Source organism: Peromyscus maniculatus, chromosome 1 (assembly GCF_049852395.1).
Source record: "Peromyscus maniculatus bairdii isolate BWxNUB_F1_BW_parent chromosome 1, HU_Pman_BW_mat_3.1, whole genome shotgun sequence".
NCBI lineage: Eukaryota > Metazoa > Chordata > Mammalia > Rodentia > Cricetidae > Peromyscus > Peromyscus maniculatus.
Genome location: NC_134852.1, coordinates 59,794,119 through 59,820,327, shown reverse-complemented (window position 1 = coordinate 59,820,327; position 26,209 = coordinate 59,794,119). Strand labels below are relative to the sequence as shown.

Sequence of the window (26,209 nt, the reverse complement as noted above, 5' to 3'; positions counted from 1 at the left end):
GCAGAGGGAGAAACCAGAAACCGAGAGTCCTACTTGGTCGTATTACAGACATCATGAAGGAAGTTTCTAAAAACAATTGGAGATATCAGTCACACGTCACATGATTTACCTAAAGCACATAATTCAATGGCTTTTAGTACATTGTGAAGTCTACGAGAGTCATACACCCAACAACTTCAGAATATCTTACGACCCAAAAGTAAACCCTGCATTCTTTAGCCATCATTCCCCCATCCTCCTCCTCACTCCTCATCAACTTCCTGTTTCTATGAACTTGTTTTTCTGGAGATTTCACAGAAATGGAACACATGCCATGATGTTGAGTGACTTTCCTGAGGAGGAAAAAAGGAGGGTGCAGACAGACCAAAGAAAGGTTCCAAGCCTAACTTGGTGAAATAAATGACGTTCTTAGCATTATGTATAAAGACATGGGGGACTCACAGGAAGTTCCACCACTGGAAAATTACAGTCTCCAGCCACTAAACACCTACTTTTTGTGGCATTTTATTCCCCAGCAGATTTAACACAGACCTGGGTTCAGCTTGTAAGCCTTATTTCTGCTGGGAACATGGTAATATGGCTACCTTCCGCCACTGGACACATACATAGCATATGGACCCTTCACCGCACAACAGAAATTCACTGGGCCTATTCTCTGATGGCCCAGCTCCCCAAATCCTCACTCAGGAGTGCACTTTCCTGAGGAGACTGAGGTACTTAACTATCTAGGAAGATTTACGAGCTTGTTGAGATTAACTCTTGTTACTGCTAATGGATGTGAAGCTGCAGAGCTGTGACAGAACATATGTCTCACTTAATTTTTTTTTTAAATGAAACACACCAACACCCCCACCCCACAGGACCTGATCACAGCCTTGAAGATTAGGGCTCAAAAGATAGAATCCAAGCCGCAGGCAATCCAAGCCAGCAAAGGGAACCCTTGCTGGGAGCCCGGTGACTCTTAGGTCTTCTGACACCTCTGAGACCTTGGGAAACACAGTTCTGAGCCCCCAGAGGCTATGGAGCTGCATTGACGACTGAAGGAGGCTTAGAGGGGAGCATGGTTCTCACAGTGCAGCCTGGTGTGTGGCGTCTTTCCTCAGGAGGCCTAGTAAGTCATGATAAACCTTATTTCCTGCCAAGTGTTTGACTTTAATGTTGGCATTACATGCAACATGCTCCAGGAAGAAGGGAAAGTCGGAGTCTGTGATGAAGACACAGGAATAAGGGTCTGCTCTGGGGCCAAGTTGAATTTTGAGAAAGCTAGAGGGAGGCAGTTTAACCGGTAGAGTGCTTGCCCAGAATGCACAAGGCTCTGGGTTCCAACCCCAAGCACCACATGAACTAGGTGTGGTGGCTCAGACCTATAATGCTAGCACTTAGGAGGAGAGGGCAGGAGGATCAGGGTTCAAGGTTATCCTCAGACACATAACACATAAAATAAAAGTTGGATGTGGAGATATGGCTCAGTGATTAAAAGTCCTTGCTGCTCTTTCGGTGGACACAAGTATCCAGCACACATGCCACATAACCTGCAATTCCAGCGGCAGGGCATCCAACATCCTCTGGCCTCCAAAGGAACAGGCACACACACACACACACACACACACACACACACACACACACACACACACGCTGAAGAGTAAGTTGAGACTCGACATCATTCACTCTGTAATAGTCCAGTTCAGCTGCATTGCAGAGGGCACTTTTCAAGCTGAGACTTCACGGTCCCTCTCATCACCTGCCCAGGGAAAGTCATATATGGAATAAGTGGACAATAGTTTGTATTCAGAATGTCCTGAAAAATAGGACAAAAGTCAGAGGAATGTATAGGCAAAACTTTTCCTCTTCTGTGCCATTAAGTCGAGGGCTTTCCCTGGTCTCCTGGGTTTAAAGGTGTGCAAATCTAAGACTATAGGAATATGGAGGTTGTGTAAATGCCAGGGAGAAATCCTGGAAGTGAAGCAGGGCTCTTTGAAGATGTTAGTCTTTTTCCTCTGGGATCCCAGAGAATATATAGATTTATGTGTCTCAGAGTGGTGTTGGGTGTTGGGTATTGGGGGAAGCTGGGGCCCTGGGGGCTTCGGGTCACATAACACGAATGTGTAAACCAGAGGCTCTGACCTTTCAGGTTCTGTGACTGCATCACCCATAGATAGATGGGCGAACCTCATAGGGAGGTTCGGGTAACAGAGGGTACTCTAGAAAGGAGAGACCCCTCTTCTGCTTGTCCACTGGTCGCCAGCAAAGCCGAGCTTTACTTTCTACAGAGTGGTGTTTGGGTCAGGGTCCCCAAGGAAAGGAGAGAGAGAGAGTCCCAGAGAGCGTGTTTTGGAGAAAACCATCCAGAAAGTCACACAAGAGGAAAAAAATGGTTTAGAACTTCCCCTATGTGGCAGCATTTGGCCTGTAGAAAGAGGCTTTGCAACCGCTCCTTCAATTTCAGCCATAGGTTTCTCCAAGCTCAGGGATTTGTTCCATACCTTCCGTCTCAGCACCCTCCACCAGCACCCCTAAAAGCCAGTATCCAGTCACAGGGGTCTCCGGCTGGGGGATAGAAAGTGCAGGTGGCCGTCCAGGACTCAGCCATCACCTCCATCCACTCCACCACCTGCTCCTCCCCATCCACTTGCTGGAGCGAATCGCTAGTAGTTGCTTTCCAAGGAGGGGCTGGGAGCACTCCTTGACACCTCCTAGGTCTGGTTCCCCCAGGGAACAAAACCCACGCACGCGGACTGGGAGGCTTCGGACCCGGCGGGGATGAACTGTGGCAACTTGGGTAGCCCGCAGCGCGGCGCAGTGGCAAAGGCGGGGGCGTGAAGCCGCGCAGCGCTGATAGCTGGGATCCTTACTGCTCCAGAGCCCCGGAGGCGAGCGAGAGCCGCACAGGCGCCCAGGGCAACCTGCGGGAGTGGCGGAGCCTCGGCGCTCTCGCCCTAGCTCAGGGGGAGCGCAGCGGCAGCCGGGTTCAGGGTCTGAGCCCCACGCGGCCCCCGCCCGCGGTGGGGGGTGGGCTGGGGGCGGGGCGGCCGGGGTTGCCTTCCCGGGCGCGATCCCCGAGCGCGGCACCCAGCGCTGCCGAGCCACCTCCCCTGCTGCCCGCCAGCAAGTTTGGCGGCTCCGAGCCCAGAGCGCCCCGGCTTTCGGAAGCATTGGTTTCTTGCTGGCGTTGGTGCACCCTGCTTGGCGGGGAGCCTCCGGAGCGATGCCGATGGATGTGATTTTAGTTTTGTGGTTCTGTGTGTGCACCGCCAGGACAGGTAAGCAAGGCTGGGCGTTAGGGATATGGGGGAAGGTGGTGGTGGTGGTAGCGCTGAGCTGTTCCGGGCTGCAGAGACGCGGAACCCATCTCTAACGGGCTAGAGAAGGGTGGCAGCGTGTTTGGGTCTCTGATCACCTAGCACAGTTCGGGGTAAAAGCTCTGGAAAAGATGCCTCCCCTGCGAACGTCCTCTTCCCAGGGGACGCAGCTGCGGGCATTCAGTGTGAGGGGTGCGGCCGAGTGGTCGCACCCGAATGTGGCTAGCAACCAGCTTCCCGGTTCTGGGGAGTCAGAACCCGCTGCAGCGTGCCCAGCGAGCCTTACATCCTTGAACTTGCAGGGTGCGGTGGACGCGACTGTCCCCGAGCCGCGGAAGTCCCACCCGCAGAGGGAGCGCTTGCTGCTGGCAGGCGCGGCTAGGGCCCCGGGAGCCAGACGCCGCGCGGGAGAGGGCTGCGGGAGAAAGTGGGACCCGGCGAGCTGTTCCGTGGCTCCCACATGGCCCCCGGAGGAGAACTCCAGTGAGTGTTCTCTACCTGCTCCCTGCCCAAAGGACTGCGCGAACAATTATTAAGGGGGAAATTGGAGCAGTGGAGTCAACCCAAGATTTTCTCCACCCCTAAACCGGTGTTTCTCCTGCTACCATCAAAGATTGCAGGGCGGAGACCGGGGATCAAGGGAACTGGCCTGATGGCCAGGTCCCCACTAGGTTCTCCCTGTGGACATGCGGTTGTGAGGACTCTAACGCTCACTTCCCTCTTTCCTCTTCCACAGGCTTCCCTGACCTCAAGTCCCAGGGGTTCTAAAATGTAGCCTAATTCACAGAGCTTGTAGTAGCTGTCAGGAGACAGCGGCGGGGTTAGGTGGGGGTAGGAAGTGGACTAACAGGGCCGAGAGTGGAAGAGATAGCTCTTGGCAGCCAGGCATCAGACTCATTGCCCTAGACAACAGACTTCGATCCCTAGAACGGATGGACTCATGGCCCCATTCCCTGTCCCTCTGTCGGGTCTCCTTTATCACCCTCGTTTCCTCCTCTAGAGGTTCAGTTTCCTTCCCAGGCCAGGCAGCTGATTTACCTTGAGAGGACTGAGGAGTCCCCCTACCCCCTTTAGTTGACTTAAAAAGTTCCCTCCCCTCTTGCCCCAGGCGCTCTTCTTGGGCAGTTAGGAGTCTGGGTGCTTCCAGCTGCCCTCTCTCACTTCCCAGGACCAAAGGGGACTAAGGCTTTCTTTTGCTTAATCCCAGAGCCACAAGGAAACATTTCTCTAGAGACAAAAGAACCTCAGTGTGTTTCCGGAGCTCCGTCTGTAGCCCTCAGACCCAAGGCTTCCTGGAGCTTCCTATAGTTGCTTCTTGGAACTGAAACTAGCCCCAAGAAGATGAGGGTTGGGTCTGCTAGTGCTGGGCTACCCACTGGGAGGAGGAGAGTCTTGTGCTGGGCACATCCTACAGAGGAAGGGAAGACAGGGAGAAGTCAGACGGCGAAGAAGCAGCCTGATGGTCATTTTTGTATCATTTCATATTACCACCCAAATGCCTACATCCCTTGTTTTCATGGCTCCTTTGAAAAGTTGCCAAAAACTGTGTGCATGCAGGGCCAGGCTGAGTTTCCATTATCCGTCCGTTGCAGAGACCCCGAGGTGGGGGTCTTCCCTGTGGGTGGCTTGCTAGGTGCTGCACAGAGAGAGGACTCCCCTCTTGATGACTGGAGAACTTACAGCTTTGCAGAGAATCTTGGTGGAAACTGGAAAGCATTCTTGTTGCACCAGGTGATGTGGGAAGAGTAAGAGGCTGTGAGAAGTTGGTGTTCAGGACATACATGGGAGGGAAGGTGTGACCACATGGTGGCTGTGCACCTGGAAGGCTTTGACCGGGCGATGAGGTGTGTGAGTGGTTCTTGAAGGCTTTGGAAGGATAAGGTAGAATTCAGTGCAGGCCCAAAGAAGCACTGAGCAATGGCAGGAACGATCTAAGGACATGACAGCCCCCAACCCATCCCCAAGCCATTCTTGGTAGTAACTACTTGATTGCCTGAGGCCACATATTTTTTTCTTCATAAATTATTGGAAGAATTAAGGAAATGGAAGAATATTTCCTTTGCTTTGTATGTTTGCAGTTTCTCGTAGCTGGAGGGAGTATCTGTGGTGAGTTTCTGGAAGTAGCCTCTTTGATTTTGCATAGGAAGCTCTATCCCCACATCCATCTTTAGGTTGCAAAGGCCAACTGGTGATCACTGTATCAGGATCCAAACAGCTGCTTGGAGAGTTTATTTGTCAAGTGAGACAATGTTGTCTGGGATGTTAACAGTCCTAGATGAAGTAAACATGTGGCCCACTTAGCTGCTCAGATCTCACCGGCTTTTAATGGAAATGAGGAGATGATATCAGACACATTTTAATTAAACCAAGACTGCAGTGCAGAGGCAGCTTCACATGCAACCATCTAATAGCAGGTATTGTGAGCAAGCTGCTCGCACCACTCCGGCCCAGAGAACCTTTGGAGCACAGAAGAGATGGGCGGTGGTGCATGCTGCTCCAGTTCTGGGCTTTCCAGGCCCACTGGAGTAGATGGATGGGCAGACTAATAGCAGTAAGAGCATCCTGCACCCACAGGTTTTCTCCTGTAGCTTGTAAGTGCTAGTATGATGAGTTCAGTGCTTAAGCCTTCCTTGCTTTCCAGTATTTTTTTGGGGGGGGGCGTCACCAGAATGAGGGCGGTACCCAAAACATTAACATCCCCCAGTGCCTACTCAGTGCCTCCTGCTGCCCCCTGCTGGAAAGGAGAGATTTTTTCTACTTGAAGCAATTCCCAGGTAGTTCAGCCTGAGCCTCCCTTTCCCCAATCCTATCAAGCGTGGGCCAACTTGTAGAAGCATAAACTATATTCTTCAAGAACCTTCCTCTTCAAGGTATTAAGATCAAGTGGCCATGCAATCCTGTCATCAGAGGAGGTTGTAGAGTCTCCTTCTTGTGTCACTGTGCTCTGCATGCACCAGAAAAGCAGCTGCTACCTCGAGGCAGATTAGATCTGAAGTGAGACAGACCCAGGAAGCTGTGCTTGGAAGTCCTGGGCATCAAAGGCAAACTGAAGGGCTTTGGGCTGAAGCCCTCCTTGGCCAGGGCTGAGGAGCAGCCAGCAGTGGCCTGGAAAACAGCAGATATCCCAGCTAAAGTGAGTTCTGAATACCAGATCCAGACCTCAAGTGCCTCTGTCACACTGACTGCCGCTTTCCAGGCTCTGAAAATATCTCCTCCCCAGGAGCTTTTTATCCTGCTTAATTCCAATGCCCACTTTTAGCCATTTGTAGAACTGCTATGTCAAAAGCAGAAAACTTTAATAGAGTTTCCTAGGAAATGACAGGAGCTGGCTGCACGGACAGGAGACAGAAGCCTGGAAATAAACCATGTTTGATGGAGCTAGGGTCTCACATGATGCAAGGTCCAGGAGAGGCCATGTAGATGGCTCCTTATTAATGGGTTTCCTGATTCCCTATGCCATGTGCAATGTGTTATTCTATCAGCATTGGGCATTGTCCTGAAGGGACTAATTAAAGGGAGAGAACAGAACTGCGTCCTGAAGCCAATTGGTTTCTTTTTCACTCTGTTTGTATGGCGTGTCTTTATATAAAGAGCAAAATGGTTCGCAGCCAGGAGGAGGGCCGCCTGAGTTGCTTCTTTAGCTTCTGCAGAGTACAGGATCAAGGCTGGAATGGTTTGGAGAGTTAGTCTTATGAACCAAACCCCAGCTGAGTACCTACTGTATGCAGCCTGAGCTGCACCTGTTTGTGAGGTGTCAGGGAGGCAGTACCATCCTTTCTACAGATGAGGAAACTGAGGCTCTCAGGAGTGATACTTCCTAACAACAGAGAACTCGTACTTCCACACCATGTTCTGGACTGAGGGCACTGTGTCCTCATTTAGGGATGGGGACAAGAGGACAGTATTAGTGTATTTTGTCAGATCCACAGGGTCTGCTTGGGCATCTTTTAGGCTTGTCCCACTGCAGACCACCTAGACAGTGTGTATTGTTAGACTGACCATCTTAGAGGGTCTTCGGTTTCTGCAGTGATTTTCTGTTGTCACAATATACGGTTGCACAGCAAGCTACCTCAAGTCGTGACTTACAGCAACAAGTGTTTGTTGTGTTCAGATGCATGTAGGTGGGTCTGGTGTTGCCTTATGTAGGCAGGGTCCAGCGGAATGCCACTCCACATTTGGGCAAGCTGGCTGCACTGTGTGTCTGCACTGTCCTCCTGGACCAGGGGCCCATCCCTAAGGCTATGATCTCATCATGATGCGCTCCCGCCGTATCAGCACATTCAAGCCTCTGCTTTTGTAAGCAACGCCACCCGATGCCACCAGCAGCCAAGACAGGGTACATAGCTGGGTTCAGAGCTGCGGGAGAGATGTCCTTCATTCACTCCAGTAGGAAGAATTGTGGAAGTCACCCAGAATAGAGGGTGCATGTGGAGTGGGTAAAGATGTGAGGCCACTAGTTCAGTCAGTCATTGTGCTGGTCAGTTTATGTCAACTTGACACAACCTATAGTTGTTTGAAAAGAGGGAACCTCGGTTGAGAAAATGCCTCCATAAGACCAGGCTGTAAAGCAAACAAGCCTGTAGGGCATTTTAAAAATACGTGATTGATGGGGAAAGGCCCACCACATTGTGAGTGAGGATGGCAGGCTGAGCAAGCCAGGAGGAGCATCCCTTCAATGAAGTGTAAAAAAAATAAACCCTTTCCTTCCCAGATAGGTTTTGGTCGTGGCATTTCATCACAGCAAATAGTAGCCCTAACTAGGATAGCCGTAGTCTGTTTGGAAAGTTCTCTTGCCCTCTTGTCTTTCCATGGTCTTCCTTATTGCTCTGAGGTCATTGCTACCACAGTGAGGACCATCTACCCCCATACACCAAATAAATAACCCCATTCTGAATTAAGAGCCTGCTAAATGCCAGGTCCTATGGGAGGCTGCATGGGCACCAGAGATGCTTCATTCTCTTCATGTCTGGCTAAGAGCACATGCACCAGCTACTTACAAAGTTCCTGGCCGGAGGAAGACAGCATGGAGGTCCTCTGAGATCACCTTTGACTTAATTTGTGCTGTGTAGGTTCAGAACACTATAGATCAAACTGAAATATTAGTTCCTTTCCTGTCTGTTCAAGGTGATCACGGAGCGGCTGGCATCGAAGCTCACAAGTCCTGACAGCAGGCCCGTGGGGCTGGGACGTGGGAAGACGGAAGGGTAGCTTGCTCCGTTTTGCTTTGCTCAGAGCGGGCACTATGAACCGAGTTGGTATGTAGCGTGAACAATAGCACAGAGGTGGAAGCTTAAAGTTAGATCCATACTTAAAATGTAAATCAGAGCATAGCCCTCCCATCCTCTCCTTAAGCACACACCCCACAACCCTCCAGTGATAGCCCAGTAGAAACAGAATAATAGCCGAGGTCCTTGTCACTGGTCCCAAGGCCCTTTATAACCTGACCCTTGGGCCCCTAGTTAGCACTGTCAGCTGAAAAGATAGTCGCCTGTCATTAGAGTCTTTATTTTTTAAATATTTACTTATTGTGTATGTGGGGTTGAGGCTGTGGGGAGATGCTGGCCACGGTGCAAGTTTAGAGGTGAGATGACAGACAGCTTGTGGGAGATGGTTTTCTCTTTCCACCATGTGGGTCATGAGGATTGAACTCAAGGCTTAGGCTTGCTGGCAGGTGCCCTTATGTACTGAGCCAGCTCACGGACCTTGAAGAGAGATACTTATTGAGTAGTTTTCTTTATCAGGTTGGTCTGTGGGCCTTCCTGTGAGGGATTGTCTAGGTTGTTAGTTGATGTAGGAGGGCATGGCCCACTCTGGGTAGCACTGTTCCTGGGCGGGTGGTCTGTCGGCTATTTTAAAAAATTAGCTATGCCTGAGCCAGCCAGCAGGTTCCTCCATGGTTCCTGCTCTGAGTTTCTGCCCTGACTTCCTTCAATGATGGATTGTGAATAGTGTTTTATCAAGTCAATGGAGAGGAAGGGAGGACACCTGCCTTTGACCTCCTTCTGCCCCCCTCCCCTGTACACTGCAGCCCAGCCTATCCCTCTTCTATTTCTAGAACAGTCCGTGTGTTCCTGGCTTGCACTCACTGTTCCCTACAGGTGGACATGCTTTTTTCAGGTGTTGGCCCTGCTCCTTGAGCCAGGCCCTCTCCCCCTGTTGAGTTATTTTCAATTCCAGTACTTTCTATCGTCTTCTTCATGGTATTTATTGCCAAACTATCCTCATTGTTTCCTCTCCATCAGGGATGAAAGCGGCCCGAGCATGTCCTTAGTACCCACACCATGTGTGATACCTCGTAAGTGCTGCAGGTGACCCCATGCCCAAACTGCTGACAAATGAATGCCAACAACGGATGTGAGAGCTATCTTTGGGTCATCAGGTCTTGTAACTGGCTGCATTTCAAGGAGAAGAACTCTCACTCTCAGCTCAGAAGATGGGGGTGGGGGATGAGTGGTGGGGGGAGCCCGACAAAAACCAAGAGGGAAGTTAAATGCACCATGCTTTCGATTTAACCTAGTTTCTGCCTTGACAATGATGGGTTTCAACTCCAAAGCATCCTTCCTGACCAGCCTTCTGACATGGCTGCAGTTTCTGTTTTCTAATAGGGAAAAGGGGAAGGGTACATTTCCTTCCCCTAATCTGTGTAGACAGGAGGGGTAGGAGAAGGACAGGTGAGACTGTGGGGGCCTAGGAAGTCCTGATGAATATTCACTGAGTCTGCGTGGGACAAATTGGGTGCATGCTCTCTGAATCCCGCCTGGGCGACTGCATTGCCATCAGAGGGAAGCTGACAGCTGTTGCTGATTAAAACATTTCCAACTGCGCAATCAGAACCCACCATTGAGATGCTAAGTGGAGCTAAGCAGAGCCTTCATGAATGGCTTCAAACAACGGTCCCTCGGAGTGATCTGTAGCCTTATTAATATATGTAATTGGAAATCACTTTGCAATCATGAATGAGTCATTCCACAGAACACTCCCCGGCTAAGGGACACCCTCGGGGATCTGCCTTTCCCAGACGAGGGGATTCAGCCACATTTCTTCCCTAATAAGAGGTGTCCGGGCATCTAAGTTTCTATCCAGGAGTCCTTTGGAGGGACATATGTACCTGCTGGTCTGAGCTTTACTCTTTCCTGCCACCATTCTCCAGTAGGGGCAGCACCCCATCTCCACTGCTTCCTGCCCATGTGTTGCAGGCGGTGGCCCCTGGGTGATGGGGACTGCTTTGTGCAGGATCTGTTGTTGCATCTGTGTCTGAGGCAGGTCAATCCGCACCACAGTCCGGAACACACCAACCCATCCTCACACCTAAAAAGTCTAGAGATCCAAAACTTCTTCACAATTCATCAGACCACAAAACTGTCCTAATTGAATTTATCTGGTGACAAAGATGTGACCAGAAGGGATATTGGGCTATTTAAGTCATTATTTCAATTAGAAGAAAACATCACACTTTTCCAACCCAGAAATACCGTAGAATTTGATTATAGGGCACTGACCCAGACTTTGCTGAGGTTGTTACATAAAACATAACATGTGGGCCATGTTTCCTTCTCAACTTGTGATATATTCTGAATTCTGAAAATTATTTGGCCCCAGGGAGTTTGGGTGTGGGGTTAGCCATCTATAATGGAGTGGGTTGGTGGTGGTGGTGGTGGGAGGGTAGAAAGAACTGAGCTTGGAGAGGGAGTGTAGGGCAGAGTTGCTTTCCTGTTCTCCCTAGAGAAGCTCCCCAGCACTCCTAACTGCCTTAGATGAATTCTGACCACCCCTCTCCTCTGTAATCTGCTCTATATGGATTCCGGCCTGCACTCTGTCTGCTAAACCAACATGGATCTCTTTCTTCCCAGTGTTGGGCTTTGGGATGGACCCTGACCTTCAGATGGACATTATCACAGAACTCGACCTCGTGAACACCACCCTGGGAGTCACTCAGGTGGCAGGACTACACAATGCCAGCAAAGCATTTCTATTTCAAGGTAAAACGTATATCCTTCTTGGCATGGTATGGGGGTACAGTCACCTTTGCTGCTTTTCTTGTGTTGTTCTCCTGAAGTGTGTGATAAACAGGGGATGTTCTGAGAGTGGGACAAGGCGTGAGGTGGTGCGATTTGACAGTGAAATATTCACCTCAGTACTGTGCCAGGGGCGGGGGCGGGGGGAGACCTGTAGTGGAGTGAAGTTTCAGAACTTTGAAAGCTGCTGATCAGCCATGCTTTGCTCATGGATCATTTATCTCATGATTATTTCTATCTTCACTGGTACCTGCGCCTCTGTCTTACCTGTGGGAAGAGATTGCCCATGGCTACATTCTCTTTGGGTGCAGCCGCCTCAGCTCTGCCTACTACACACCTGACTCCACACCATCTAACAAGCTTCTGTAAAGTCGAGATAGAATAGTGCTTCAGGGCATGAGCTCTGGAGCCCCACTGACTGGAATCACCTTCCAACTTTGTCACTGTTGTCTATGGGACTTAGTTTCTCTGTGCCTTGGTGTCCTCATCTAAATGACAGATCCCTGCAACACCTTCCTAATGGAGCCTCTGTAACAATGCCTGATATATAGTTCTTGTTTAGTGAGCAATGGCATTGCTTTAGAATCTTTCTGTGTACTACACAGCATGCCAACAGTAAAGAAGATACGTGCAGTCCCTGTCCTAAAATATGAGGCAGAAAACGGCAAATTCCACAAAGTGTTGTTGAATCAGAGTCACTTTACTTAACCATAGAGGGGATGTATAGACTGTCAATCAAGAGGAATGCAGGCAGGTCTGATTCAGTTTGGGAGGAAGGTCACCTTGAACATGGGGCAGGCCAGCTCGGACTTGAAAGCTGAAAGGAAAGTGTGGGGTGGGGCGAGGTGGAAATCTAACCTCTACTGAAGAATTATATGTAGAAAGGCCTTTAACAGAAGCCAACAGAAAGAGGTGCAGCACAGCTGGAGGGTGGTGAGTGGCTGGAGAAGTAGGCATGGGTTGTTTACCTTGGACCAGCAGTCAGAGGTGATATTCCACAGGTGGCATGGGTTTAAGTAGTCTGGTGGCTTGTGCAGTGTCCATTCAGGTAGGTGGGAGGCTGTTGTGGAATATTAAAGATGTGTTACATTGATTTATGCTGCGGAATATTTGTTTAGTGATGCAAAGACGTGTTGCATTCTTTTATGCTGCATTTGTTTAACTCTGTAAAGCTGTGTTACTTTGCCTGTCTAAAACACCTGATTGGTCTAATAAAAGTCTGAACAGTCAATAGGTAGGCAGGAGAAACGATAGGCAGAGCTCACGGGCAGAGAGAATAAATAGAGAAGAGAAGAGGGAGGAGCGAGAAGAGGAGAGGAGGATGCGGGGCGGGGGGGCAGTCACCCATTCACACAGCCAGACACGTAATAAGAAGGAAAGGAAAGGTATACAGAAATAGAGAAGGGTAAAAGCCCAGAGACAAAAGATAGGTGGTATAATCTGAGTTAAGAAAAGCTGGCTAGAAATTAGCCAATCTAAGCCAGGCATTCATAAGTAAAAATAAGTCTCCATATGCGTTATTTATTTGGGAGCTGAGTGATGTGCAAAGAGCAAAGAGAAAGAGTAAGAGAATTCAACAACCAACTGCAGCTGTGTGCTTGTTAGCTGTTGTGCTTTAATTGCACAGCACTGGGGGACACTGCAGAGGTTAAAGTCGGAGAGTACACTCATTATGAAGGAAGGTGGCTTGGCATTTCCTTGTGAAAATGCTTGGTAAATTTCTTTCAACACACCCTTCTTTGAAGGCAACTGCATTAGATTTTCATTGCTGTGACTGAATACCCGATACAAACAACTCAAAGCAGGAAAGATTTATTTTGGCTCACAGTTTTAGAAGGTTTTGTCCATCATAGCAGGGAAGCGAGGGTGGAACAGCTCACATCATGGCAGCCAGGAAGCAGAGAGTAAGCCAGGAAAGAGTGGGGATTAATAGACCCCCAAGACTGCACCTAGTGGCCTACTTCCTCTAGCTAGGCTCCACTTCCTAAAGTTTCTATAGCTTTCCCAAATTACACCACCAGATGGGGAGCATGGGTTTAAAACATGAATCCTTCAGGAAAACATTTCATATTCAACACAAATAACAAAATTGTTATTTTAGAATTGCTGAACTGATATTACGGGATGTGATTTAAGATATTCATTGCATGGATAACTAACAACTGTTTGTGAGCCATAATCAATCTACAGATGTTGTATAATGACTTGTAGCAAAAACTACAGGTATGTGGATTCCACTTGATTACTTAGACATTTGGTGAACTGCTTAAGCTGGTATGGCTAAGAGAACACAGGCCGGGTCATCTGCTTTGTTCCTTGCCTTGTGGAAAGCGAGCGTCCCTGCCATTCTCTGTCTGCTAAGAAAACTTGTGTGCTCTGTGAGCTTCAGGAGGGCAGGGTTCCTGTCTATCTAGATAGTTCTAGATCCTCAGAGCCAGCTATTTGTGCATAGTATGTAGTCAGTGATTAGCGGGCCTTTTGAGTTGGATTAAAATCCCGCTGCCCAGTGTACCTTCGAAGAGACTTTTGCTTGCTCTAATGGGCATTTATTCCACTATGGAGCTTGGGCTGGGAGTCTGCTCTCGAACCTGTTTGTTCTCTGTTTTGGCATTTGCTTCTTGGATGTCTTCCAGGGGTGGCTTTCTCAGTTTTGGGAACTGGATGAGACATTTTCCTATGTCCTGAGCTCTTGTGATTGATGGTACCATGACTACCTGGATAGCCCAGGATGCCCCCTTATATCCAGTCAGTGTCTTATTATCTGTAAAGGTTCCTTTATCACCTAAGGTGGCTTATTCACAGGTTTTGGTGATTAGCTCCTGGACTTCTTTGGGGAACCATTATTCTTCAAATTGCATCCTCTGCCCTCAAAGATTCACGTCTTTCATGTCTGTCCTTCATGCAACATACAAGCATCTCATTCCTATCCTACATGCAAAATACAAGCATCTCATTCCTATACTTCAATAGTCTTAACCCTTTTTGTTTTGTTTTCGGGAGTCAGGGTTTTTTTGTGTAGCCCTGACTGTCCTGAAACTCACTCTGTAGCCCAGGCTGGCCTTGAACCCAAGAGATCCACCTGCCTCTGCCTCTTGAGTGCTGGGATTAAAGGCGTGCACCACCACTGGCTGGCCTAGTCCTAATTCTTAAAGCATCAGTTTAAAGTTCTAAACCTGCAAAGAATCTTAAACCTCACTCTTGAGTAATTTAAATCAGATGGGAGGAGACCACATCTGGGGAGGAATTCCCCTCCATCTGTACGTCCATGGAGCTGGAAACGGGGGAAAAAAAAAGTAAACCACTTCCTAAAGTGAAGGGGGCAGGAATTGCCTAGCACTCACAGACACTCCTGTTTAAAAGAGGAAGAAGTGGAAAGGGTAACAGGGCTGCCCTCCCCCAATGATGTGGGCACCCAGCAGCCCCAACTCCCCCGAGTCTCAAAGCTTGAGGACAACCTCTGCTACCTGTCTGTGGCACAGCCCTCTGGGACTTCTTTCCTTTTGAGTCAAGGAGGACATGTGTTTGTCACTGAATGATCAGCCTGTTTCCTGTCGGTAGAGTTTGGGGGTCTTGTGAGACCTTGTTCATTTTGTCCTTTTATGTTCTTTTCAGTTCAAGTTGGCAATGTTTCTGCCAGTATAACATTCTCAGCAATATTTTAAAATTTGTTTTTTATTATCCTTAACATCATCCTCTGTGTGTGTTTGTGTGTATAGAGTATGTGTGTGTTCATATGCAAATGCACGTGGAGGTCAGAGGTCGATGTCAAGTGTCTTCCTCTATGATTCTCCACCTAATCTTTTTTGAGACAGTCTCTCCCTGAGCCCAGAGCTCACCAGTTGCCTATACTGGCTGACTAGTGGGCTTCAGAGATCTACACACCCTTGCCCTGCCTTTCTTAGGCACTGTGGTTACAGATAGGCACTGCTCACCTGGCTTTTTACAGTACTCCTGGGGATCTGAACTCAGGTACCCATGCTTGCACGGCACACACTTTGCCGACCGAGCCATCTCCCTACTCCCTATTTTAAATTTTGAAACAAGGTTTCACTGTGTAACTGAGGCAGGAACTTGAGATCTTCTTGCCACAGTCCCCTGAGTGTTGTGATCACAGATACGTGCTACCACATGCAGCTTTGGGAATATTTAAAAACTGTATTTTATTTTTGATTGATATATAGTAGTTGTACATAGTAATGGGGTGCAGAGGCAGATTTCAGTACCTGTGGCCAGTGTGTGACGATCAGATCAGGCTCATTGCATGGACATCACCTCAGTCATTTATTGCTATTCTGTTCTGGGAACATTCAGATTCTTTTCTACTGGTTATTTTGAAGTATTTAATTAATTATTGCCAGTCGTAGTTATCCTATTGGCTGCAGAACAGTAGTCGTCACTCAACCTAACCCACTGCCTTCACCACCGGGCCCTTAGTCATTCCCTGCCTCTCCTTAGGCTCTGGGAAGCACGATAGTGCTCTGTTCTGTAGGATCAATTTCCTGGTTTCCACATATAATGCTGAGCTTGCTGTATTTATCTTTTTTGGTACTGACTTATTTCACTTAACACACGTCCTGGAGATCAGTCTATGTTACTACATGTAACAGAACAGCATCATCATCAATACTCTGTTGTACATACGTATGTGTATATACACACATGTATGTATCACAGTTCTTCTACCCATTCATCTACTGATGGACACCTAGGTGGGCTGCCTGTCCTGGGTGCTGTGAGAATGAGTCTCTGACCTTGTGAGTGGGGAAACTTCCCGATGTGTGATTTCCCTTAACTAGCGTATGTACCACTAGTGTGATTGTGGGGGCACGTCTTAGTTTCCTTCTGTGTTTGAAATGGAGTATTGCTGTGTGGGTCAGTCTGCTTCCAGGTCACTTCAGCTGAGTGACCCTCCTGACCCAGCCTATGGAATAGCTGGACTTTCAGGCATGGACCCCTGGGCTTGACTTATTTCTGTTTTTTTTTTTTAACCTCTCTACGTATTTTTTTTTCCATAACAGCTGTAGTAATTTATATTCCCATATAGTATATGAACATATCCCATTCCTTGGAAGTTTTTTTTTTTTTTTTTTTGTCTTTTTGGTAATAATTAGTGATTTTGGGCTTCCTTTCATACACTTGATGACTACATATCTTCTTTTGAGAAATGTTTATTGGGGTCTTTGGTCCATTTTTAAAAATTGGTTTTTGTTATTATTATTATTTTTTGGGGGGGCTGTGCATGTTTGAGTTCCCTTTACATTCAGTGTATGAATTCCTTGTTGGATAAACAGTTCTCAAACACTTAACTCATTCCAGTTGTTTGTTTACTTTTGTGGGGGAAGAACCATGGTCTGCTTTTGTTGTCTGTGCTTTTGAGGTTCTGACCAAGAAATCCGTGTCTGACTCAGTGTCCCAAGTTATTGGGGAAAATTATAAAGGCCACTCCACGTAGTTAAAAGGAAGATTTATTTAGTGGATGACTTACAAATAAAAGAATGGATAGGTCGCGGGGGTCTGGGGAAGGCGTCTAGCAATCCAGCGGTGTTCTCTGGAACTCTGCACAATCAATCTCCACCATCCAGGGTCCAGGCGCAGAGAGAGCGCGCCCCGAGCGAGCGCTTGCCCATCCAGCTCTCAGGTTTCCAGCACCTCCCCTCGCCCCGCCTCGTAGGCGTGACAGTTGCCAGAGTCTCAATGGGGGTTGGAGCTTCCAGATCCAAGCTGGAATGACTACCCACTACATCTCCCCCTTTTTGTCTAAATAAGAAGGTTCTAAACTAATACAAGACTATATACAAAGGAATGGTTATCAAATATTGTCCAGAAATAATGAGGGATAATGACCTAGATAAGATGTAACTACAACCAATGCAAACAATATCAAGCAAGAAACACATTCTAAAATCCAGAGAAGTATAGAGCATAGGTAAACGGCATGTTATAAAGATCATTCAAAGGTGTCCTATCCTAAAGAACCTGAATCTAATACTTAATATGTTCTATCTAAGATATTATATATACTAAGTTGTAACTATAACTGCTAGTCTTCAATCCCATCAAAGACCTGAGAAGGAACATAATGGTACTTGAGAAATGGTAGACGGATGCAAGCAACTTCGGGAGTCTTGCAAGAGTAGACCAAGACAGCTGGCAGCCTGGACAGTCACCTAATGTTTCTCAGCATTGTTGGTGCATTCAAATTGGCTACAGGCCTAGAGTATCTGACAGACCATTTTCAGAAGCAGGATTTCTGAAAGACCATCTTACCCTGTCTTGGCAGAGTACAGTGGTCGCTTTCCTTGTGTCCCGCTTGTCCAGAAAGGAGAGCATTGCATTTGTACTGTCAGCCATCAAGGCAAGGGCAGTTCTTTGCCCCGTAGGCCATTTTGTGCCAAAAAGACAAACTTCCAAATGGAAATGTCTTAGAAGCCCAACATTCTCTCGGGATCAATTGGTGCAGCCAGGAGCAATTGTGCCTCACGTCAACAGAATTCTAAGTTATTTAAATGCCATATTCTCTAGGTCTATGAAGTGTTTGAAGATTACCTGTCCATCTGACCTATGTATCTGTAAATCTGGATAACCTAACTAACGTAACTATAGAGATGACAGGCATAGGCGACTATAAATCTATAAACCTTATCTACCGAAATAACCTAAGGACTAAGGCTTCACATAAATAAGGTAAACAGTCTATAAGCAAATGTATGGTGAAGAACGATGACTTTAAAATTGTGACAATACACAAGATATTTATAACAGAGGTAGGAATATATAGTACGATATGCAATATGACAATAATCTTAAATATATATCAATATACCAAATATCCTAACAGAAGTAGAACATATATAAAGTATGACAGATATAAATTTACATTTGTATCAATATAAAAATGTTTCAAATAAGAGTAGAAATATATGTACATTATAACAAATATAGTTCTGTATTTGTATCAATATACAAATTATCTTAAACAGGAGTATAAAAATAGTTTACATTTGTATCAACATATAAGAATCTGTAACAGTACAAATTACAGTGCAAATTGTCTAAGGTTGCTATTTTACCAAGTTTGTTTAGTAGTATATACAATGATTTACCATCATATCTTATACCTATCCGTTCCATTTCTTCCGCCCCCCCCCCCTTTTTTTTTTTTACAATACTGAGTTAATATTTTCTTCCACCCCCAACCCTACAACCGTCATCCATAACCCTGAGAATTATGAAACCTAAGGGAGAAGGGGCGTCGTTTTCTTAGAATTGCTTCCTGCCGTTTAGGGGGTGATGTTATCTCTGTTGGGTACTGTGAGAAAGCTCAGATAGTTAAATCTCAGTTAGACTAACTGTAGGTTCTGTAGCAAGTTTTAGAGTAATGGGTAAGATTGTCTGAAATTCTGGCAAGAAGTGTAGTATGATGATGATTACCATGGCATCATTCTGGATTGGGTAGAGTTGTTGTTGTTGGGGCCCCATCTTCCTTCTTGTGACTTCTGAGATTGTTATTGGGAAAACTTATTTGTTATCAAAAATGGGAGGTTTGGATTTAAAGAGGACATAGCATGTAAGAAAGGATTCTGAGAAATCAAGAGTAAGCATGGAGAGAATTAGAATTAGAAGACAATGGTCCCTTTTATTGGTTTCCTTCTGTCTCACATCAGAGGGCTCTTCTGATGTGGGACTGAAGAATCTCTTAAACTTTTCTTTTAGCAATATGCTTGGGTTTAGAGAAGGAGTGAGCCAATTCCATCTCCAAAGTCAGCTTGGCTATAATTGAATTGGAACCACAACTTTTCTAGATTGATAGAGAGAAAGATGTTAGACAGTGAGATTTTACCATGTGTAGATTGGTACCAATAGATTCTTCCTTTCTGCTGTAAACATCCGGATATCCAAGGCCTTATGAGTTTTGGAAGATGGGTATTTCCATTATCCTGGAAAGACAAAAACAGAACCCTACCCCACCCTTTGATTGTTAAATTTTTCTTACAACTTGTAGAGATGTCACATTGGTGGATGATCTTTTACTTCTCTTCATCAAGGGGTTTTTCCTGTTCGAATCGGATTTTTATTAATTTTGTTGGTATCCATAGCTTTTCTTCTCCTGCAGAAACAAGGGCAAAACCCCTTCCCCAACGTAGAACATATCCAGGTTTCCATTCTGAGGTCAGCACATCCTTGAAATAAACTGGTTGGTTTAGCTCAGGAGTTTTGTCTATCGTCCAATGTCTCTCTGCAGCTGTTGTTCCTTTCTCATTAGCATTGAGAAAATTCAAGGTTAATAAAGCACTATGCAGTCTATTTCTAGGAGTCATTGTTACCTGTTGCTGTTTATTTAGCATATCCTTTAAAGTTCGATTGGATCTCTCTATGACTGCTTGGCCTGTGGGATTGTGTGGTATACCTGTAACATGCTTTATATTATAATAAGCAAAGAACTGTCTCATTTTATTGGAGACATATGCTGGGGCATTGTCTGTCTTAATTTGTACAGGTATTCCCATGATGGCCATAACTTCTAATAGGTGTGTAATCACAGAATTAGCCTTTTCAGAACTCATAGGAGTTGCCCATTGAAATCCTGAATAGGTGTCAATGGTATGATGTACATACTTTAATCTTCCAAATTTTGCAAAATGAAACACATCCATCTGCCAAATTTCATTTCTTTGTATACCTTTTGGATTACTCCCTGCAGGTAATGGAGTTTGGTTATAGATGGAACAAGTAGGACATTTTTTCACAATATCCTTAGCCTGTTGCCAAGTGATGGAGAAATCCTTCTTCAAACCTTTGCTATTTACATGGTGTTTCTTATGACATTCTGAAGCTTCTAGTACATTACCTATTAGTAACTGATCAATCTCATCATTACCTTGTGCTAAAGGTCCTGGTAGACCTGTATGGGATCTGATATGTGTTATATATATAGGATGTTCCCTTTTTCTGATGATTTCTTGCAATTGTATGAATAATGAAGTTAATTCTGTATTATCAGGAATAAATTCAGCAGTTTCAATATGTAAAACAACTCTCTCTGCATATTGAGAGTCAGTGACTATATTGAGGGGTTCTGTGAAGTCCATCAGTACCATAAGAATGGCATACAGTTCTGCCTTTTGTACAGAGCTATATGGACTTTGTACCACTTTACTTAAGTCTCCTGATTTATATCCTGCTTTCCCTGATTTATTTGCATCAGTGTAGAATGTGAGGACTCCAGAAATTGGCTTTTGTCGTACAATGTGAGGAAGGACCCATTCAGTCTTCTTTATGAATTCTATTCTCTTGCTTTTGGGATAGTGGTTGTTAATCTCTCCCAAAAAGTTACTGCAGGCTCTCTGCCAGTATTCATTATCTTTCCATAGTGATGAAATTTCCTCATTAGTTAATGGTACTACAATTTCTGCTGGGTCCATTCCTGTCAACTGACGAAGTCTTAATTTACCCTTTTGAATCAAATCAGAGATCTTTTCTATATAAGTCTTTAATTATTTATTTGGTTTACGTGGTAGGAATATCCATTCCAATATAATATCTTCCCTCTGCATCAAAATACCTGTTGGGGAATGTCTGGAAGGGAATATGACAAGAATGCATTTAAGTTCTGGATCCACACGATCCACATGTGCTTTTCGAATTGTCTTTTCTACTAGAGCCAATTCCTTCTCAGCTTAGGCTGATAATTCTCTTGGACTATTTAATTCTTTGTCCCCTTCTAGAGTATTAGCCAAATTTTTTAGTCCATCTTTGGGTATTCCCATGATACCCAGTAAGTTGGAAATGTTTCCTAATAACTTTTGAAAATCATTAAGAGTCTTCAATCTATCTCTTCTTAGTTGTACCTTTTGGGGTCTAATTTTTTGTAGCTCTATCTTATATCCTAAGTAATTAATAGAATCTCCTCTTTGTATTTTTTCAGGAGCAATTTGCAGTCCCCAGCGAGGCAAAACTTTTTTTACTTCTTCAAACATGCTTTCTAATGTATCTAACTTTGGATCAGCTAATAGGATATCATCCATATAGTGATAAATTATGGATTGTGGAAACTTTACACGAATTATCTCTAATGGTTTCTGCACAAAGTATTGACACAAAGTAGGGCTGTTTAACATTCCCTGTGGGAGGACCTTCCATTGATATCTCTTGACTGGCTGAGAATTATTATAATTAGGTACTGTGAAGGCAAACTTTTCTCTATCATTTTCCTGTAAGGGTATGGTAAAGAAACAGTCTTTTAAGTCAATAACTATTATAGGCCATTCTTTTGGTAGCATAGAGGGCAAGGGGATCCCAGTCTGTAGGGAGCCCATTGGCTGAATTACTTTATTAATAGCTCTCAGATCTGTCAGCATTCTCCAATTACCAGATTTTTTTTTAATAACAAATACAGGAGAATTCCAAGGACTGGTAGATTCTTCAATGTGTTGAGCATTTAACTGCTCTTGAACCAGCTGTTCTAAAGCTTGTAGCTTCTCTTTTGTCAAAGGCCATTGTCCAACCCAGACAGGTTTATTAGTTAGCCATTTTAAAGGTAAGGCAGTTGGTACTTCTGAGAGTTCAACAACGGTCGTGCTCTGTTTGTGAACAGCCTGAATGGTTGGTGACTGATTTTTATAGCATGTTATGATATTATTCCTAGAAACATGCATTGGTCTGTATTCCTTTTCTGAAAGTGTAGGAATTTTAATCTGGGTATTCCACTGTTGTAACAGATCTCGGCCCCAAAGATTTACTGCTACATTTGGTACATATGGCTTCAGCCTGTGGTATGGGGGGTGTAGTAGCGCTTTTCAACCAGCAGGCGGTGCTGGTACAGCTCCAAAGCAGGGCCTGCTGGCGACCTTGGCTGGCGGCAGCTGGAGGCAGATGGCGGGATGGCCGGGAGCCGGGTGCGGATACCTCACTCGCAGCGGTTTTTCACTGGTCTCGGGGCTAAGCTAGGGAGCTGAGACCGGACTAGCTGCTCCCCTTTTCGGGAATGGACTGGTTATATGGAACTTTGCAGGTGGGATTAGGTACCCGCCAGCCGGGGAACAGGCTGAGGGCAGGAGCCGCCCAGACCTTTGGAATTTGACCCACGTGGGCGCCAGATATTGGGGAAAATTATAAAGGCCACTCCACGTAGTTAAAAGGAAGATTTATTTAGTGGATGACTTACAAATAAAAGAATGGATAGGTCGCGGGGGTCTGGGGAAGGCGTCTAGCAATCCAGCGGTGTTCTCTGGAACTCTGCACAATCAATCTCCACCATCCAGGGTCCAGGCGCAGAGAGAGCGCGCCCCGAGCGAGCGCTTGCCCATCCAGCTCTCAGGTTTCCAGCACCTCCCCTCGCCCCGCCTCGTAGGCGTGACAGTTGCCAGAGTCTCAATGGGGGTTGGAGCTTCCAGATCCAAGCTGGAATGACTACCCACTACACCAAGTGTCACCTCTGTTCTCGTCTAGGAGCGTCATGGTTTTGGGTCTTACAGTTAATTCTTTGATCAACTTTGATTTTTGTATTTGTTGAGAGCCAGGGATTTCTTTTTCTTTCTTTTTTCCTCCCCTTTCCTTCCCTTCCCTCCCCCTTCTCCCCTTCTCTGTTTCCTCTCTCCCCACTTCTTCCCTCTTGCATTTCTCTGTCCCCCTCTCTCCTTTTCCTGGCATTCAGGCTTCTAGTTTTCCCAGCATCACTTGCTGAAGACACGTTCCTTCCCCAGTGTGTGCTCTTTCTGCCTTTGCTGAGAACCAGTTGGCTGTATAAACTTGGATTTATTTCTGAGTGCTCCACTCTGTATCGTTTGTTCCAGTGTCTGTTTCTATGCCAAATGTCATGCTGTTTTAGTAAATATAGATTCTTAGTATGAGCAGCAATCTAAAGATCTTTAAGATCTCCTGTCGGAGATAGGAGGCTCTTCCATACATCTTCCTACCTCCATTTCCACCACGCAGGTGGCTGAGGTGATCCAGGAGTCACACTTGATCTGTTTGAAGAGATCCCTGGGGGATGAACTTTTCTGGTCTTTCAATTTCTTCAAAATACTACCAAAAACTGTTCTATAACACTTGGCCTCCCTCTGGAGTGGGCTTCCCCCAAAGACAACCTCGTTTTGTCGTCTTTTTGATGGAGGTGGGCTGAGGGTTCCCCAAATCATCAGGTCTTCATTCCTTTCTGTTTAGCAGTTCTTGCCTCTACCTCCCTCTTGTTTCTGATATTTTGCAAAAGCAGCACGAACTTTGGCCACCTCTGCAATCCCTTCAGGGACTCATCCACATTCACTGTTGGCAGGAGCCTTTTCCAGGTCATGGCAGGGCGGAACTCATTCTGCCTTTCGGGTCTGCAATGTGCTCCCCATTCCCTTCTCAGCCTCCCGGAGCAGCAGCCTTCCAGCACTCACAGTTGAACATACTTAACAACAATTACATGATCTCCAAGGCAGCACAGGCTCTCTATTGCATTCTCCACTCTCTTCACAGAATTTCTATTAATAGTGTGTGGGAGGCATTTTCCCCCACCACATCCTTCAGGTTTTTTTTTTTTCCCTAGGCTGTTCTTGTTGTCCAAGTCAAAGCCTTTCCCAAATTCTTAGGTGCTGGTTGCAGTAGTACCCCGCTTGCAGACACACATGATCTGTGCTATTTATTTACTTTCACCATAACAGATAACCACAAGTTTAGTTACTTAAAATGTAATTATCATAGAATTCCAGAGGTCATAATTTGATGATCTTTCTGGGTCTGGTGTTGGGGTCCCGGAGAGCTGTCTTCTTGCTGGATAACCAAGCCTTTCCCACACTCCATAGCTACCACCCTCCTGGACTTGATACATTGTTTCAGTGTGTCTGTCTGCTGTCACATTGCCTCTTGTTCCTGTCTCATTGTACTGTCTTCTTGGTACTCGTCTGCTGTCCCTCTCTCCCCTTGGCCAGGACTTTTATGATCACATTGGAATCACTCATATGTGTCATATACAACAATGGCCTCATTTCAAGACCCATAAAGTAATCACATGCTTCAAGTTTCTCCTGCCAAGTAAGATGGCTTATTTACCTGCATATCATCTTTTGAGAAATGTTATTGGGGTCTTTGGTCCATTTTTAAAAATTGGTTTTTGTTGTTATTATTATTTTTTTGGGGGGCTGTGCATGTTTGAGTGATTGAAGTATGGACTTCTTTGGGAAGGATGTTATTCCAACTACTCACTGTTAGGTAGAAATGTGAACACTAATGTGTTCTGAGTAGTTCAGTTGAATCTCTCTCTGTGGTGGAGAACTGTCCAATAGAAATGTGCAGTGAGTGCACCTCATGTTTCAGAAAAGCCACGTCAGGAAAGTAAAGAGAAGCAGATGAAATTAAATATGTATTTCATATGAAATGTTCTCATTTCAACATGTGCTTGACACAAAATCACTACTAAGATGTTTTACCTTTTGTTAACAAAGTCTTCAGAATTAAAACATCATCTTTGAATGCTAAGTTTTCACCTGAAACAATCAGTATATATTAGATTTTATAAATTTTAGACCTCAAAACCAGATCTAATGAATTATTCCATATGAATATTAGATTAGAACGTAACCATCTCTATTGAAGTATGATTGACAGGATAATTTATGCATATTCAAGCAGTATGATGTGATTCTGACATCAAGTACACTTGTGAACCATTCCACAGTTAAGACATCACTTATTTATCAGAACCACCCACGTCTGCCCATCTCTATCTCCAAAAACTGTGGTTCTGCTATCATTATAGATTCATTGACACCCGCCTAGAACATTCCACAAATAGAATCTTATGGTATATAGATTTCTGGTCTGAATTTCTCCCAGCCATTATAGATATTTTGAGGCTTAGTGTTAAGGTGCCTTCCCCAAAGTATATATGTAGCCGGGGCTTGCCCTTTTGTTATGTGCTGGTTAGTTTTCTGTCAGCTTGGCATAGTTAGAGTCATTTGGGAAGAAAGACTCTCAATTGAGAAAACGCCTCTGTAAGATCTGCCTATAGGCCAGTCTGAACTGCATTTCTTGGTTGATGATTGATGTGGGAGCACCCAGCTCACGAGGGGTGGTGGCACCTTAGGCTGATGGTCCTGGGTTGTAAAAGAAAGCAGGTTGAACAAGCCATGGGGAGCAAGCCAGTAAGCAGTACGTCTCCGTAGGCTCTGCATGGAGCTCTGCTCCTGACTCCAGGTTCTTGCCCTGACTTCCCTGGATGGTATACTACGTGCTTGATATAAAATAAAACCCTTTTCTCCTCAAGTTGCTTTCTTCATGGTCTTTATCACTGTAATAAAAGAGTAACTAAGACATTATTTATTGATTTATTTATTCTGTAAAGATGTATTTTTATTTTACATGTATGAGTGTATCTGTGCACCACCTGCATGTAGTACCTACAGTACCTACAGTAACCAGAAGAGGGTGCTGGACTCTGCAGTTACAGGTGGTTGTGATGCATCATGTGGGTGCTGGGAACTGAACCTGGGGCTTTCTGGAAGAGCAGCCAGTGCTCTTAGTTGCTAAACCACCTTTTTATTTTTTAAGTCAACAGTACAATCTAAATCTTTTCACCACATCATTTAGTCCTTATTTGGTGACCGTTAAAATGGTTCTTTAAACTTGTCTGTTCCTGTTTGTGTTCTACCTGCCCTCCCCACCCCCACTTTTTTTATTTTTGGGACAGGGTTTCTCTGTAACCCTGACTGTCCTGGAACTTGCTCTGTAGACCAGGCTGGCCTTAAAGTCGCAGAGATCCGCCTGCCTCTGCCTCCTGAGTGCTGGGATTAAAGGTGTGCGTCACCACTGCCCAGCTTCCCTATTTTTTTCCCAATCATTCCATTTTACGTTCTTTGTTGGTCTCTTCATTACAACCTTTTACTTTGTGACTTCAGTGGTTGTTCTGGGGCACAG

At 45.7% G+C, this 26,209-nt stretch overlaps 1 protein-coding gene across 3 annotated transcripts in view; it reads left to right on the top strand.

Moving 5' to 3' along the window:
- The first annotated feature begins 2,864 nt into the window (after nucleotides 1–2,864).
- Nucleotides 2,865–26,209, top strand: part of Nell1 (neural EGFL like 1) — an 850,243-nt gene continuing 826,898 nt past the window's right edge. Inside the window, exons 1-2 of one of the 3 annotated variants that reach the window (XM_042277006.2) lie at nucleotides 2,865–3,260; nucleotides 11,150–11,278. In XM_042277006.2, coding sequence (XP_042132940.1) covers nucleotides 3,206–3,260; nucleotides 11,150–11,278 — 184 coding nt within the window. In that variant the 5' untranslated portion in view covers nucleotides 2,865–3,205. The remainder of the gene's footprint in view (nucleotides 3,261–11,149; nucleotides 11,279–26,209) is intronic. The other 2 variants (XM_042277016.2, XM_076543299.1) reach the window with 2 other exon arrangements.